The following is a 16,164-nucleotide window of genomic DNA, read 5'->3' as shown; positions in this document are numbered from 1 at the left end:
ACGGGGGAGGGGCAGAGAGAGGGAGACACAGAATCGGAAACAGGCTCCAGGCTCCGAGCCATCAGCCCAGAGCCTGACGCGGGGCTCGAACTCACGGACCGCGAGATCGTGACCTGGCCGAAGTCGGACGCTTAACCGACTGCGCCACCCAGGCGCCCCTGAACTTTTTGATATAGTACCTGTGTCCTTTTATGAGGTGCGTCTTTTACTCAGTATTATGTATGCGAGATTCATCCATGTGGTTGCACGTAGGCAGCAGTGCCTTAAACTTCATTGCTCTCAAGTATTCCATTGATGGCGAGACTACAATTTTTCAGTTCTACCTTTGATGGACATTTGGGCTGTTTCCACTGAGGGGTTATTATGAAGAGCAATGCTATGAACACTCTTATACATGCATCCTGGTGCCTAAGTGCAAGACTATCTCTAGAGTTTGTACCTAGGAGTGGAACTGCAGGTTTTAGCACAGGCACATCTTCATATACGACTGATGATACTAAGCTGGTTTCCAAAGCAGTAACACCAGTTTGTACTTTATCCTTCACACTGGATGAAAGTTCTCATTTGCTTTCCATCCCTGCCAACACTTAATATGAGACATTTTCCATTTTTGCCAAGATAGTGGGTGTATAATAGGAATGTGCTATGGTTTTAATTGGCTTTTTCCTGACTACTATGGAAATGAGTATCTTTTTATGGTTTTTTTTTCCTGTCTTCTGCCATTTATATTTACTCTTTTATGGAGGTCATTTCTTCTAATTGGGCCAATATTTGGTTCAATATTATACAACTACACAAGAATTTAAAATACAGTTCTACATCCCTTATAAGATGTCAGATAGAAAATAGATTCCTACATTCCTATAAGAATACAAGATTGTATTATACATTGAGATAGAAAGATACTGTGAACTGAAGAATATTTATTTTATAGATCTCTTAAGTCTTGCCATATACTAGTCACTTTAGAGAGAAATTGAATATGCAGGATCCAACATCCCTTTGAAGGAATAAAATAATAAAAACAATCCTTCCTATGAGGAAACCCTGCTTAGTAGGACCTTTGAAAAATGTTAAAATGAGGGTCACTGTCGTAGAAATTATCAGTTGATCTTTAAATAAAAATGTCTTGGGGTACCTGGGGTGGCTCACCCAGTTAAACATATGACTCTTGATTTTAGCTCAGGTCATGATCTCACAGTCATGAGACCAAGCTCCACATCAGGTTCCACAGTGACAGCATGAAGCCTGCTTGGGATTCTCTCTCTCCCTCTCTCTCGGACCCTCTCCCACTTGTGCATGCCCTGTCTCTCTCTCTCTGTCTCCCTCTCAAAAAAAAACCCCACCAAAACCCAAAAAACAAAAACCGTTTTATCCTTCATGTCAGTATAACATTATATTCCATTGTAACCCCTTAGATTTTTAAGCTCTATAGTCTAAAGGGATCCAAGTTTGGTCAGAGGCTCAAGAGAGTGAACTAAGAGTTCAAGGCAACAGACTTAACAATTGCATAAAACCTGAAATAAATTTATTTTTTTTTAATTTTTTTAAATATTTATTTATTTTTGAGAGGGAGAGAGAGACAGACAGAGGGTGAGCAGGGGAGAGGGAGAGAGAGACACACAGAATCCGAAGCAGGCTCCAGGCTCTGTGCTGACAGCACAGACATGGGGCTCGACATGGGGCTCAAACCCATGAACTGTGAGATCATGACCTGAGCTGAAGTTGGATGCTTAACCGACTGAGCTACCCAGGTGCCCCGCCACACTTAAATGTATTTATAGAAACTTTATGTGAGCATCACAGACCATATTTGGGATTCTTCATTAAGCTTTTATACTGGTTTTTGGTTTTGGAACATATGCATTTAAAAAATAACATTATTGTTTTAGTTCATACCTTGTCTGTTTTTTTGTCTTGCTTTTCCAAAATGGCCAAATTGTCTTTCAGAGTTTTCACGATTTCTGCTGGACTTTTGTGTGATTTACTAAACAAAGGCATCTTTTTCATCTATAGAAATCTCTTCTTCCAATACAGAATGCTAAAAACAAACAAATAAGCAAACAAAAATCATGAATTTAACTCTTTTTAATTTTTTTCCTGAAGTTTTAAATCAAATTCTGGTCAGTTAACAGTGTAATATTATTTTCAGGTGTTCAATAAATAAAATGAAGTGGTTCAACATTTCATACATCACCCAGTGCTCATCACAAGTGCCCTCCTTAATCCCCATCACCTATTTCACCCATCCTCCCACCCACCTCCTCTCTGGTAACCATGTTTTTTCTCTATAGTTAGGAGTCTGTTTCGTGGTTTGCTGCTCTCTTTTTTTCTTCCCTTTGCTTGTTTGTTTTGTTTCTTAAATTCCACATGAGTGAAGTCATATGGTATTTGTCTTTCTCTGTCTGACATTTCACTTAGCACAATGCCCTACATGTCCATCCATATTGTTACAGATGGCAAGATTTCATTCTTTTTTATGGCTGAGTAATATCCCACTGTGTATATATAAACCACATCTTCTTTATCCATTCATCAGTCAATGGACACCTGGGCTGTTTCCATAATTTGGCTATTGTAGATAATCCTGCTATAAATGTTGGGCTGCAAGTTCCAAACTTTGTAAGGAAACTCCATACTGTTTCCAGAGTGGCTCCACCAGTTTGCAATTATTTTAACTCTTAACATGATTAAATTATTATACCAAAATATCTTATAAGTTTCTAATAATCTTAATTCAATAATTTGAAACATTAATATTGATCAAATTAGGGGTGCCCGGATGGCTCTGTTGCTTGAGAGTCTGACGTCAGCTCAGGTCATGATCTCAAGGTCCATGAGTTCAAGCCCTGCACTGAGCTCACTGCTGTCAGCACAGAGCCTGTTTTGGATCCTCTGTTCCCCTCTCTCTACCCCTCCCCAGCTCATGCTCTCTTGCTCAAAAATAAATAAAACATTTAAAACAATTTTTTTAAATATTGATCAAACTAAAATGAGTTTCATCAAGTTTTACACCAAATTTAAATACATATAAGTATTTTAAGACATATTTTAAAAAACTATGCCTAATAGTTTTTACTCAGAGTTTAAAATTTTTTTCTACAATACAATGATTGGGAAAAAATCCCAATGGGAAAAGGAGTACTTTTAGAGAATAAGCTGATATTTAAAACTAGTTATTTTAACTGATGAGAGTGATGACAACAGTGATAGATAAAATAAAAATGTAAAACAAAAGTGGGATTAGAATCTACATACTGTGGTAAAGCAATATTTAATGCTACTCCATGACAATCACAAAATTGCAATGTGAAACTATTTAGAATCTGTTCTGTATTTACTCTTCCATATTCAGTTGGCCATACTCACTAAAGAAATGAGGCCTACCACAGTGGAGGGTGAGGAGAGTGAGGAAAAGGGAGTATTAATTCTTGTTTTTGAGAACATCTATTTACGTAGAGCAGAGAAAGCTAAAAATGGCTGTCATTGCCCTACTTACACTAAAAATATAAGTATTAGGGAGAAAATTATAATTGAAAGCTTCAGTGAGGAGAGGCATATTCATGTACTTTATAGTTATTAACAAAAACATTTCAAACACTTCAGAAATATGATATAATAAATCAAAGTGTTCCATTAATTAACCACCTAGAGAAAAAAACTTTGGTATATATTCCTCCTGAAATTTTTTATACATATAGAAATAAACATATATATTTTTAATGTTTTTTTTTAATTTATTTTTGACAGAGAGACAGAGCGTGAGCAGGGGAGGGGCAGAGAGAGAGATGGAAACACAGAATCTGAAGCAGGCTCCAGGATCTGAACTGTCAGCACAGAGCTTGACTCGGGGCTCGAATTCATGAACCGCGAGACGATGACCTGCTTAACCGACTGAGCCACCCAGGTGCCCCTAAATATATATATATATATATACACGTATACGCATATATATATGTATATATATATGTACACTTTTTAAATTTTTTTAATGTTTATTTTTGAGAGAGAGGGAGAGAGACAGAGCATGAGTGGAGGAGGGGGCAGAGAGAGGGAGACCCAGAATCTGAAGCAGGTTCCAGGCTCTGAGCTGTCAGCACAGAGCCAGACTTGGGGCTTAAACTCACAAATCACGAGATCATGCCCTGAGCCAAAGTCAGATGCTCAACCAACTGAGCCACCCAGGCACCCTGTATATATATATATGTATTTTAAATATTTATTTATTTTGAGAGAGGGCATGCTCACGTGAGTGGGGGAGGGGAGAGAGAGAGGGAGAGAGAGAATCCCAAGCAGGCTCCATGCTGTTAGCTGTTGATCTCACGACTGTGAGAGCATGACCTGGGCTGAAATCAAGAGTCATACACTTAACTGACTGATCCACCCAGGTACCTCCAAAATAAATATATTTTAAGACAAAAATATAATAATATTAAACATTATTTTGTAACTTTTTCCCATTTTTTAAAATATCTTGAATATCATTCTATGAGTGTATGGTTAGTTCTATTACAATAACTTTTATCCAATATACTATTCTGTCAGCACAGAGCCTGAGGCAGGGCTCCAACTCACAAACCACGAGACCATGACCTGAGCTGCAGTCGGATGCTTAACCGATTGAGCCACCCAGGTGCCCCATTTTCTTCTTAAATTACTATATCATTTATTCTACCAATACCCTATTGATGGACATTTGGGTTAATTCCATTTTTTCTAATATTTTTCTTACTAACAATGATGCAGTTAATCAATGCAGGATATCATGCAAACGTGTATACACAAACACGCACATCAGTGGATAGCAGCATTCTAACTAGCTATTCCTATAGCAAAACCATGGTTATGGTCCTAAATCCCTAATCCCCCTAGATTCCTATTTCCCGATTCTGATTCTCTAGCATTTCTGCCATTCTATGAGCTACTTTATACCCTTCCAATAAATTCCTTCAGTATGTGTTGTTTGTGATCAGGAATTCCAGTGAGATATATATATGTTATGAAGTAGAAATCAAAGTGGTAAGTGTGGATTTTGATGATAAAACAGAAGACCTAAAAAAACAATTCTTGTTTTCAGAAGAGATGCTGTTTTCAGTCGGGTGCCTCAGCTTTTCAGTGTGGGGAAAGTCAGTGGGAAGGGAACTTGCCCACCCTCAAGGCAAGGATAAGTTTGAAAAGCAAGTTAAGAGACCCCAGGGAGTCTCTAAAGTGGATACTGAAAGTTGACAGAGGATTCAAAGATAAAGCATGTGAGGATCACACTGATTCTCAGTGGATGGTGTCAGGTGCAAAAAAGAGAGAATCAGAAGAATATTATATCATGCACCTTAATAAAATTCAAGAATAAAATTATAAAGATAGACTAGGTTTTTCTTTAGTAATCAGCCCTACACATAAATAAATGAAGGTAGCATATAATTTAAAAGCATATGTAGTGTGCAAGTAGGGTGGGTGCTGAAACAGTCATTACAGAGTTGGGCAGAGCAAGCAAATTGTTGCTTCCGACCTGAGTGATCTTGGGCACAGGATGTGATCCCTCTATAGGCTCTGTTCTCATCTGTAAATTTGATGATAACATCTCCCTCTTAGGATTATGAGGATTAAAAAGTAGAGCACCTTGCATAGGGCCTTGTATAAGTAAGGTACTCTATAATGTTTAGCTGCTATTATTACAAAAGGTTCTACGTCATAATGAATAAATTATTTCATGAAAGAGAAAGACATAGTTGAGTTGGGATATTGTCTTAATAATTGAGACATAATAATAATTGAGACATAATTGAGATATGATATTGTCTTAATTAAGTGCCCTAGATATTTCTGGCTCTTTGACTCACACACTTTTTCTTTTAAAAAATGTACATTTATTCTTTCATTGTTAAATATTTAATGATAAAATACTTAGCATTATAAGTTGTTGTTTTTTTTAGCTAAATGCATTTGTGTAATTGTTCTTTTTCCTCATGTGGTTCTTCTGCACTAAGGTAAAGATAATTGACTGTGGGAATTTCAACTAAATGCTTCCTGACATCAAAACAAAATACAAATTAGAATATGGTATCATATGACATGATTTTTGTTCATTACTTATTGCTCCGCTCAGTTCTCCTTGTATTGAGCTAATTCTAATGAGAATTCTGGTAAAATTACAAATGTTTTCAGGACTCCCATATTAACATGGTAGTTACCCAGCATTTCCTGATCTGCTGTCTCCCAACTTTTTATTTGCGTGTTGGTTTGTTCATTTATTCATTTACTTTTTCATTCAACAAACAATCAGTAAGTACTAAGCACAAGAATCTTGCTAAGTACTTAGGATAGAGCTATGCATAAGAAAAATACAATCCTTGCTCTTTAGAACTTACTATTAAATGGAGAAAGTAAACATTTTAAGATCAATGAGATCATATAACAGAGGGAAAGAAAGACACAGTATAATGCCCCTCAATACAGTATTCCTTTCTTGAAATCGCTATTTTCATATTTTAGGTATATCTACTTACTATAACCACTATATATAAAATCAGTTTAATAATATTTTTAAATTTCATAGGATCATTATTCTTCAGTTCTGGGATCCATATCATGAGGGAAATCAAAACCTGTATCTCAAACTAAGCAGCCCCAGTCGCTGATCCTCCACAAATTAAGATGAAACTCTCCTAACTGCTCTGTTCTCTTCAGATCGTAACCAGACCCACCCCACCTCTAGACTGAACACCTTCCTGTATCGCCCTCAAACTCCTGACTGCCCTTCCTACTCTGGGCAGCCACGCTGGTCACTTGCATGTGCATCACATCCTTTACCCCACTGGTCATTTAACAAATGAGCCACCGGCACTCAATACTACCTGCTAAACAAAACTTCATCTGGTCTGGGTTGGTAACTGATCCACTATGATTCAGAAATTATCACCCTTGTCTGTGTGTCATTTATTCTATCTATAAAATGAGGGCATTCATTTTCAAAAACTTTAACGGTGAATTCAGTTAGTCATATCACCCTAACTCATATTTTTCCATTTCATTTATGAAGATATCAAAAAAAATTGCCAAATGCCTTGGGAAAGGCCAGATACATTGTATTTGTTTGTTAATACTAGTTTAATTATTTTATTTTACTTATTGCATCCCCATGACTTATTTGCTTTTTGTAACTGGAACTTTGTACTTTTTGACTGTCCCTCACCCATTTCATCCACTCCCACCCCCCCACCTTTGGCAACCACCAATATGTTCTCTGCATCTATGAGCTCATTTTTGTTTTGTTTTGTTTTTAGATTCCACTTACATAAGTACACTCATACAATATTTGTCTTTCTTCGTCTGTCTTACTTTCCCAGCACAATGTCCTCAGTGTCCATCCATATTGATCAATGGCAAGATTTCATTCTTTTTTGTGGGTGAATCATACTTATGTGTGAATTATATAGAGAGAGAGGGAGAGGGACAGGGACAGGGGCAGGGAGGCACATTTTCTTTATCCATTAATCTATTGCTTGGCACTTAGGTTGTTTCCATTTCTTGGCCATTGTAAATAATGCTGCAATGGGGGCGCCTGGGTGGCTCAGTCGGTTGAGCGTCTGACTTCAGCTCAGGTCACGATCTCACGGTCTGTGAGTTCGAGCCCCGCGTCCGGCTCTGTGCTGACAGTTCAGAGCCTGGAGCCTGCTTCAGATTCTGTGTCTCCCTCTCTCTCTGCCCCTCCCCCACTCACACACTCTGTCTCTCTCTCCTTCAAAAATAAATAAACATTAAAAAAATTTTTTAAAAAAATAATGCTGCAATGAACATGGGGGTGCATATATCTTCTCACATTAGTATTTTCATTTTTTCTGATAAATATCCAGGAGTGGAACTGCTGGATCATACGGTAGTTCTATTTTTAATCTTTTTGAGGAACTGCCATACTGTTAAGAGAGGGCTCTTAAAGAAAGAGCATCATATTTTGAAATTAGACCGGTTATATACAGTGAGCTCTAGGTTGCTCATCACTGATCCATATCCATTCTGTCTTTGACTCCTACTATCTATCCATCATGGCTAAAGACAAAGTGCTTCAGGTAGAGACAAAAGGAATGACAGAGTCCTGAAAATGGTGCCTTCTGGGGAGAAAGGGGTAGTAGTAATTTTTCCATAAAGTCCACCTCAGAGTTGTTAGAATATACATTATATTTCAGCAAAGCAGGAAGCAGGGACAGGAGAAGATGCCAGATTATGTCCAACAGACTGACACTAGAGGAATGTCTCTTGAGCACTGAAAACTATGGAGGCTGCGCATACCAACATGCCCTCTAGCGTAGTGCTGATAGCGGGCCATGCAGCAAACAAACGTCTATGGACTGACAGTGGCCTTGTTGTACTTTTCCATTTTCAAGAGTGAGTAAACAGAATAAACAATAAATAGTGTAGGGTCTATTTAAAAAAAAAAAAAAGAAAATGCAGCCCAAGAAAGGGGAGAAATGCCCTATGGGCTTAGGCAGGAAAGGTTGCCTCCCAAATCAGTTCTCTGTAGGAGACAGAACAAACGTAACTGGAAAAAAAAAAAAAAGAGAGAGAGAGAGAGAGAGAAAAAAGGACTTCAGCTAAAACCCAGCCAAGATGAAAGATCAAAAACACATATCCATACACACACATACAGTCTAGTAATCCAAACCTGCACAGAGCAGAAACGACCCCATGGAAAATTGACTGAGGACAACTGAAAGGTACAAAATTAGTCAGTCTACATTTGTTCATTAAAAAAACACTTACTGAGCACCTATATATGTATATTACAGAGATGTGGAAAAGATAAAGTGTTATCCTACAAAAACAGGTATTACAACAATGGGGGGAGGTGGAGGAAGCCAACAAGAACAAAAAAAATCTAAAAAATGAAGCAGAGGCAAGAAAGATGTAATAGCCTCAGCAGACAAAAAAAGAAAAAAAAAAGAAAAAAGAAGAATCAAAACCTCTATTCCCCTAAAGAACTTCTCTAGTTGAGATTAATGATGACACCCCAAATTCAGTGTCTTGTGGCTTTTAAAAGAAACAAAATTTATGCTCTCAAAGCTCATTCCTATAAAATGACCTTAACAAAAACAAAGGATAAAAGTCAAGTTGCCTTTGAACTTCCACAAAACTAAATGTCATAAGAACATAGACAAAAACCTACAGAGTTCTGAAAGTCTATAACTTCATAACTGAATCTCTAGCAAACATATTTGTGTGTGAACAGATTGTGTATGCTTACTAAAAATCGTATGAGACGAGACGGAATCAAACCCACAGAGGTTCAACAAAATAAATGCTAAAAATCAGAAATAATTCTTGAAAGGATGCCTTGTTATTGTTGGTAGGACATGTGGGAGGGTAAGAATCTACAATTATAATTAATTCATACAGGAATAAAAATAAATAAGAAGTCAAGTTAAAAAGGAAACCACCCCAAAAATCTCCAAGAAGAGAGAGATAGAAATGGCAACAACAGAAGCAGAAACAACTGAATCAGAAAAGTAAAAGAAAAAGAAAATCTCTGGTAGCTATTTGGTCCCTGTTTCTCCTGGTGATAGACCTGTCTGCTCTACTTCCCACCCCACCCTACCCAAAGGGCAGAACATGACCCAGGCGTGGCCAAAATATTCTTTCCACTGCCTTGACGACAGCAGTTGGCTCACAAGTGGATTGTGACACCATTAAGCTAATCAAAATGCTTCAACAGCACTTTTCCCCTTAGATATCTTATTTATTTTTTTTAATAATTTTTTTGAGTTTATTTTATTTATTTTGAGAGACAGAGAAAACACAGGAGTGGCAGAGAGAGACAGAAAGGGAGAGAGAAAGAATCCCAAGCAGGTTCCACACTTTCATGCAGGGCCCGATGCGGGGTTCAAACTCACAAACCATAAGATAATGAACTGAGCCAAAATCAAGAGTTGGAGGCTTAACCAACTGATTCACCCAGATGCCCCTTACCTTAGATATTTTAATTTAATTTGGTTTAGATAAAATATTTGGGGCATATAGAAGAAGAAATAGAAAACAATGTAACCAGTTCCTGTATATTTACCACCCAGCTTAAAAAATACAAAACAACTTAAACAACCCCTTGGTACATCTCCCTGATCCCATTCCCCTTCGGGTCACACTGATGGGAATATTACTTGGACAGTAATTTGGCAGTATGGATCTAGAACTCTTAAATGTTCACAACCTCTGATTTACTTCTGTTTCTGGAAATCTATGTTAGCAAGATAAACTAAGGGTTTTCTCTGAGACATTATTAAAAACATTTTAACATCTCTGAAATTGAGGTGTTTTTACAACTGAGGAAACTTTACCCTAAATAGTAGGTTGTTTTCCTTCTTTTTTAATGGTATATAAAGTATACGACTTATAGCCAATGGCTTCTTAGATTTGATGAAATGCAGTACATTGTATGGCTATGAAAATGTTTGCAAAGAATGTGAAATAAAACGGAAATGTTAAAAACAGCATTCCATATTATGGAACTGTTTAAAAGCAAACAAAACACAAATACACAAAACATACACATAGAGAAAATAATTTACAAAAGTTAATGGTGATGGTTTCTGGGTAGTCGGTTTATGTATGCTAAATTTTCTTTTTCCTTCAGATTTTGGGTTTTTTCCCCAAACTTTGTTTAACAGGCCACGCAAATGCTCTTATAATGGAAACATCTTCTCATAAATGATATTTTTCAATAAGTGAACAACTAACTGTGTTTTAAAGTTCAAACTGTGGAATATCTGGTCACCATGTCTTTTCAAAGCAGTAGTCAAACAAATATGATTTCTGTTACTTTGGCTATGAAATTTTCATAAAGAGTAGAACTTGGCTCAGATTCTGGAGAGAAAGCCAAAAAAAAGTATTCAGCTCTACTTCCAGAGAACTCAGGCCCTGTAGATTTTGTAGTAGATTTTGGCAGCATTCCCTTTTCTGATACGTGGTAAAATGCTTCATATCCCTAACTTACATGTGAGTGTTGTTAAAGATGGCCCTGAGTCAATCACTCGAGTGAGTCATCTGAACATGTTCAGTGATATAAGTGGAGAGGAGTGTTTATAGGGGAATGAGAAGGGGAAGCTAGGAGAAAAGGTCATTTGGGACATTCAATTTCCTTGTTTTTCATTCCTTAAAATATTTAAAGGGGAATAAATGTCTATCTGTAGGGGCTAATGAGCATTTCCAGGCCTTTATGTTTAACCTCCAATTACACTGTTCAAAAATAGTTCAAAGGTTTCCCGTAAAAGTTTAAGGAAGTGAGAAATTCATCTCTGAAGCCAAGAAAAATCTCAAGATTTCCATAGATAAAAACATAAAAAGTAACCAAACTTCTAACTTAGTGGTTATATATCTTCCTAACTTCATGTACTAATTCTATTTTTAAATCATTCTATTTAATTTAAATTATTCACTGAAAGAAAGCCAACTCAAAAATGAGCCTTCTTTCCTTTCACATGTTTATTTTACAATCAACAATGAGTGAGAGAGGAACATTTCCAAAATTCTTTCTTAGAGCTTGCTAATTTAAACTTAAGGCATAATTACCTTCTCTTAAACTAAAAAAAAAAAAAAAAAACTTAGCCCCACATTAAAAAAAAAAAAAAAAAAACACAAAAGTTCAGTAATGAGCATTCTTTTATCTGTACTGCAAATAGAACTCACAGACGTGATATGATCAAAGTGCATCTATGGCAGATAATTGGGCTAGTAAGATTCATTTTTTTAAATGTATATACATGAGTATATACATCTGTCAATATTCATTGAACTGTTCTCTTTAAATGGGTAAATTTGATTTAACGTATATTTAAAAAATTCTTAAGTATTCCCAATGGTTCTGCTGTATTTGTCATATCCAAGTAGTCCCCTTTCCCCCCACTGACAAAGTCATAATTTAGAAGTGCCTTCACAGAGATAATAAATTACAAAGCATATCATTCTAGTTATGCATATTATGACACCAAATCCATTATGGAGCATATGATATATGTCAAAGTGTGTTCCAATCAATGGCTTCTTTAATGATTCTATTTTAAAATACATATGTTAAATGTAATTAGGCACTACCATTAAATTTTTCACTTGAAAACCTATAGAAATGAGTGAAACTGTAGGCAATAGAGTATAAATAAGGACTTTGACTGATCATTCTTTTTCTCAGTTCAAAATGACTAAGAATGATTTTGTTTTTATAAGTTTTATTAACAGAGTTTAGGAGAGAGCTTTTCTAAAAGTGGACAATTTACACAGAAATGGAAAACTTGTGAGAAGTTTCTTATGCATCCTCATTCATCTGGAAGCCTTGGTCAGACTTGCATCAGAATAAAAACTCTTTTTTAAGAGAAACCCATGTCCTTGAGAACTGTTCCTTAATTCTAGTGTACTGTAACCAGTGAAATAATTTTAAAAACACAATTAGTACATGAAGGTAGGAAGACACACAACAGCTAATGTATTTGTTATTACAAATAATAACCTACTAGACTACTATTCCAGGAAAAACCACCAGTAACTTCATTCATTAGGTTTATAGTGATGTTTCTGTTGACAGATCCAGGCATTTGTCAGAGCTAAAATTTTCTACATTTATTACTGATTAATGACTGTCAATGAATGAGAATATTATATTAGAATTTCATAATCTCAACTTATAGCAGAGGTCTGAAGCTAGGTCCGTATTCTCAAAAACTAGTACCTGTATTCAAAGCATCAGATCTCACTGAAATTCACAAATGGTTACTCTTTACAACAGAATTATCAAGGGAAACTCAAAATTGACTTTTTTTTAGTCTTTCCTGTAAGCACACACATATTATACATAACAATCATCAAGTTTTGGTTACATATTGTTATTATTAAGACAAGGTTTATAGTTTTTCAAATAGAACAAAGAAAGTATTTCTTGATCAAATGGAAAAGTTGTTCTGCCACTGAAAATCATCTAAGTGCAATCTGCATTCACCGTGTTGTTTATTTCATTATATGTGTTTATTACATTGCCAGCTTTTAAATTTCGTACTACAGCACTTTAGAGAAACTCTTAGGACCAGTGTCACTAAACTTAATTTAGATAGACCTAATTTGAGTTTTCCTAATAGGCCACATTTCTTCATGAGTCCTGGTACACTTATGCAAATACATAAAGGTGACACCTTACCTTAGAATGTCCCATGTATTCAAGATACCAAGCTTGTAAACTGCCTCCCCCATCACCATCCCTACTCAGTCAGGGCTGCCACTAAGTTATACCAAGGTCTTCCCTTTTTCTCAGAATAGTTAGGCCTATTCTGTACTAATATTGCTTTGTGTCTCACAATTCAATGATTCTTATCAGGCCATATCTTTCTCATAATGAAAACCATGTGCCCCTAAACCCCTTTCCTTTTTTGGATATCTTGGAAAAATTCGTCAGTTCCATTTCTGTGAACCAAAGAAAAAGTTTAGGCCTCATCCAGTAACTATTTATTAGGTATCTGCTTATGTGCCACTGAGCTAGACTCTAGAAATGGGTGATAAGGATAAAAGCAATGGCTAGAAATATGCCTATGGCAAGGGAAACAAAAATCACTAATCTTAACATGGGATAAGGTCTCATAAAGGGAATGCAATCAACCATGGAAGCTCTCAAAAGTACCTAGAAATCCTATTTATAAGCATCTTTCCCAAAACCCATTCATCTCATTAAATTTGCTTTTCTTCAAGCATTAATATCTAAGATAAATAAAAATAATGTCTTATTCAATAGAATTGTTTTTACATTTAGTTTCATTACTAGACTTGCTTTTCTAGTATTTTTCAGGGTGGCAATGGTTTTTCTATACTGTGACTGTAATATGTCCTCAGGTTATAATAAAAGTCAATCATTTATTGAATTATTTTCCAGGGAAGATGGGTCCCAAATTCCCAACAACCCATTCACAATAAACTTCTGAAGTACAAAATATTTGTAAACTGAGAATGACTTAATCTTTATTGTTATATTTACATTCCTATGGGCTTAAGAAATGGTGCCACCACCAAGATAATACCAATGACTTACTAGCTTAAAATAAAAAATTATTCTGACAATTGTGAAGCTGTATGCAAACCTTCCACTGGTCTAAGAAGGACCGAGTATGGGAACTTCAGTAAAGAAGAAAAGTTGGTTTGTGATATTATCTTTATTTTATTTACTTTTGACTTTAAGTGCAAGATACTGGTCCAGAAAATGTTTCCAAAGATCAGCTGAGTTTCTTCTTATACATAGGTCAAAGGCATTAGAAAGAAAGAAAGAAAGAAAGAAAGAAAGAAAGAAAGAAAGAAAGAAAGAAAGAAAAAGAAAAGAAACCACAAAACAAAACCTGTTCTACAGGCTTCTGCACACAGAGGAAATGCACCACTTTATATATTATGTCTAGGGTATAAACCCTTTTGATATGTTTACTGACACTCTATTGAAGTTTTCATTTCAGCTAAGTTGTTCTGCCTTAAAGGACTCACTTGAATCACTAAGGACATATTTTTTGATGCTGGCAGAGAGGAAATTAGAAACTTTGCCTAGAATGGTGCACCTCTATGCAATGACTCACTTTAGCAGCTAACAATGTATATTTCCTTCCTCCCACAGAAGAATGATTATGTGTCTTCCACTGATGCCTTTAAAAAGACATATAAAAAATGAGTATACAATCTCCTATGTTAAGGTTGTACAATTAAAGTTTTTCTTGGAATGTGAATACATATTTTATGAGTTTATTTTTCTTTTTTCTGCTGTATTGCTTGTATACATATATGCATCTGGCTATAACAGTTCTTCAGCAGAACAAAAATATTATGTGAGAGCTTGGTATCAGCTATAAGAAAATAACTGTTTTAATCCTTAATTTGAAATCCATGTGCATCCATTTTGTATCAAATGGTAAATTTGATATGTACGTTGTCTAATTTTTACATTCATTACAGAATTTGGGGAAAAAAATCATGTGTCACTTATTGGATCTAACAGAAGCATTCAATATTTAAATTGTATGTCCTTGTAAATAATGGTATCATTAACACTTCCATCCACTAGGATTATGAGAGAAGGGTGTAATTTATAATAATTGAAGATACCAAACATCACATTGATAATTTTAAATTTAGTGACAATACACAGAAAGAGGTAACTCCTGAATTTTTATGCAGTTGAAAAAGAAACATGAAAAGTGGTATACTGCCACTATTTTATTTTTGGTAACCCTCTGTAAATAAAAACCCATTTCCAAAATAAGATATTCCATGGACACAGAATAGTTGGTAATGGTTCAAGTGCCTTAGGCAACAGAGAAGTATTGTTTTGTAGTTGCTGTTTTTTTAAACCTCTCCTAGTAACAGCAGTTCATCATGCACAAAGAAACAAGGTAACAACACAATTTAAAATGAATGTATAAGCAATAACTGTAAAACCTTTACTAAAACTAAAGTTTACCATATTAATTCCATTTCTATGAACTAGTATAGGTAACCTGGCTGATACTCACCAAATGTTACAGAAATGTCCAGGCTTGTCTAAGCAACAAAAAGTAGACACATGGTGAGGTGCTGAAGACAGCTCTCTCTTGGGCTCAAAGCACTTTACATGAAGAGGCTCTATCTTCCATTTAATAGAGGGTGCCTCCTATTACCAAAGCGTTGCAGAGAAAAGAGTTTCCACAATCCCGTCTTGACTTTCTCTCTCTCTCTTTGAAGAGTAACAGTTACCACCGGAAAACGTTAGCAGAAAATGATCACTTGAACACTCACACAGGGCAGCTGTAAATTTCCACTCTCTTTGCTTGCTCTCAGATTCCAAGCCTCGCTTGTCTCTTAATCTGTCACAGGCAGTTCTGTTTCTGGTCAGACCAGCTTGCTTCTGCTTTCTCCTCTCCCTTTCAAATGCACTCTTTTAGATACATACCACACAGTAACAGCTCCCTCTTTTTCTTCCTCCCTCCCAACTGTGCGTCACAAGAATGTGTGTAAAGCAATTAAAGCTGAGGCAAATTTAAATCTTGCTCCCTCCTCCCAAAACAGTCTAGGGATAAACAAAATATTTTTCTCATCCCATCTTTTCCCTTTAAAGTCCTATAGTCGTTCATGTATGGGGTTCTGTCCACAGATTAAACTGGCCTGACAATGCTGTTTAAAAATGTTTCTAAT

The 16,164-nt window shown here is 36.0% G+C and overlaps 1 protein-coding gene across 6 annotated transcripts in view; it reads right to left on the bottom strand.

Annotated features, from left to right (window-relative positions):
- Positions 1-16,164, bottom strand: part of CAB39L (calcium binding protein 39 like) — a 129,819-nt gene that overhangs the window by 79,725 nt on the left and 33,930 nt on the right. For 5 of the 6 annotated variants that reach the window (XM_049646893.1, XM_049646896.1, XM_049646895.1 and 2 more), the window contains one exon: positions 1,900-2,041. In XM_049646893.1, the coding sequence (XP_049502850.1) occupies positions 1,900-2,010 (111 nt within the window). In that variant the 5' untranslated portion in view covers positions 2,011-2,041. Of the gene's footprint in view, positions 1-1,899; positions 2,042-15,506; positions 15,707-16,164 lie in introns of all 6 variants that reach the window. The other variant, XM_049646897.1, reaches the window with a different exon arrangement.

The sequence above is a fragment of the Panthera uncia genome, assembly GCF_023721935.1.
Source record: "Panthera uncia isolate 11264 chromosome A1 unlocalized genomic scaffold, Puncia_PCG_1.0 HiC_scaffold_16, whole genome shotgun sequence".
Taxonomy (NCBI): domain Eukaryota; kingdom Metazoa; phylum Chordata; class Mammalia; order Carnivora; family Felidae; genus Panthera; species Panthera uncia.
Note: the sequence above shows the minus strand (reverse complement) of the source record. Positions and strands in the feature narration are given on the sequence as shown.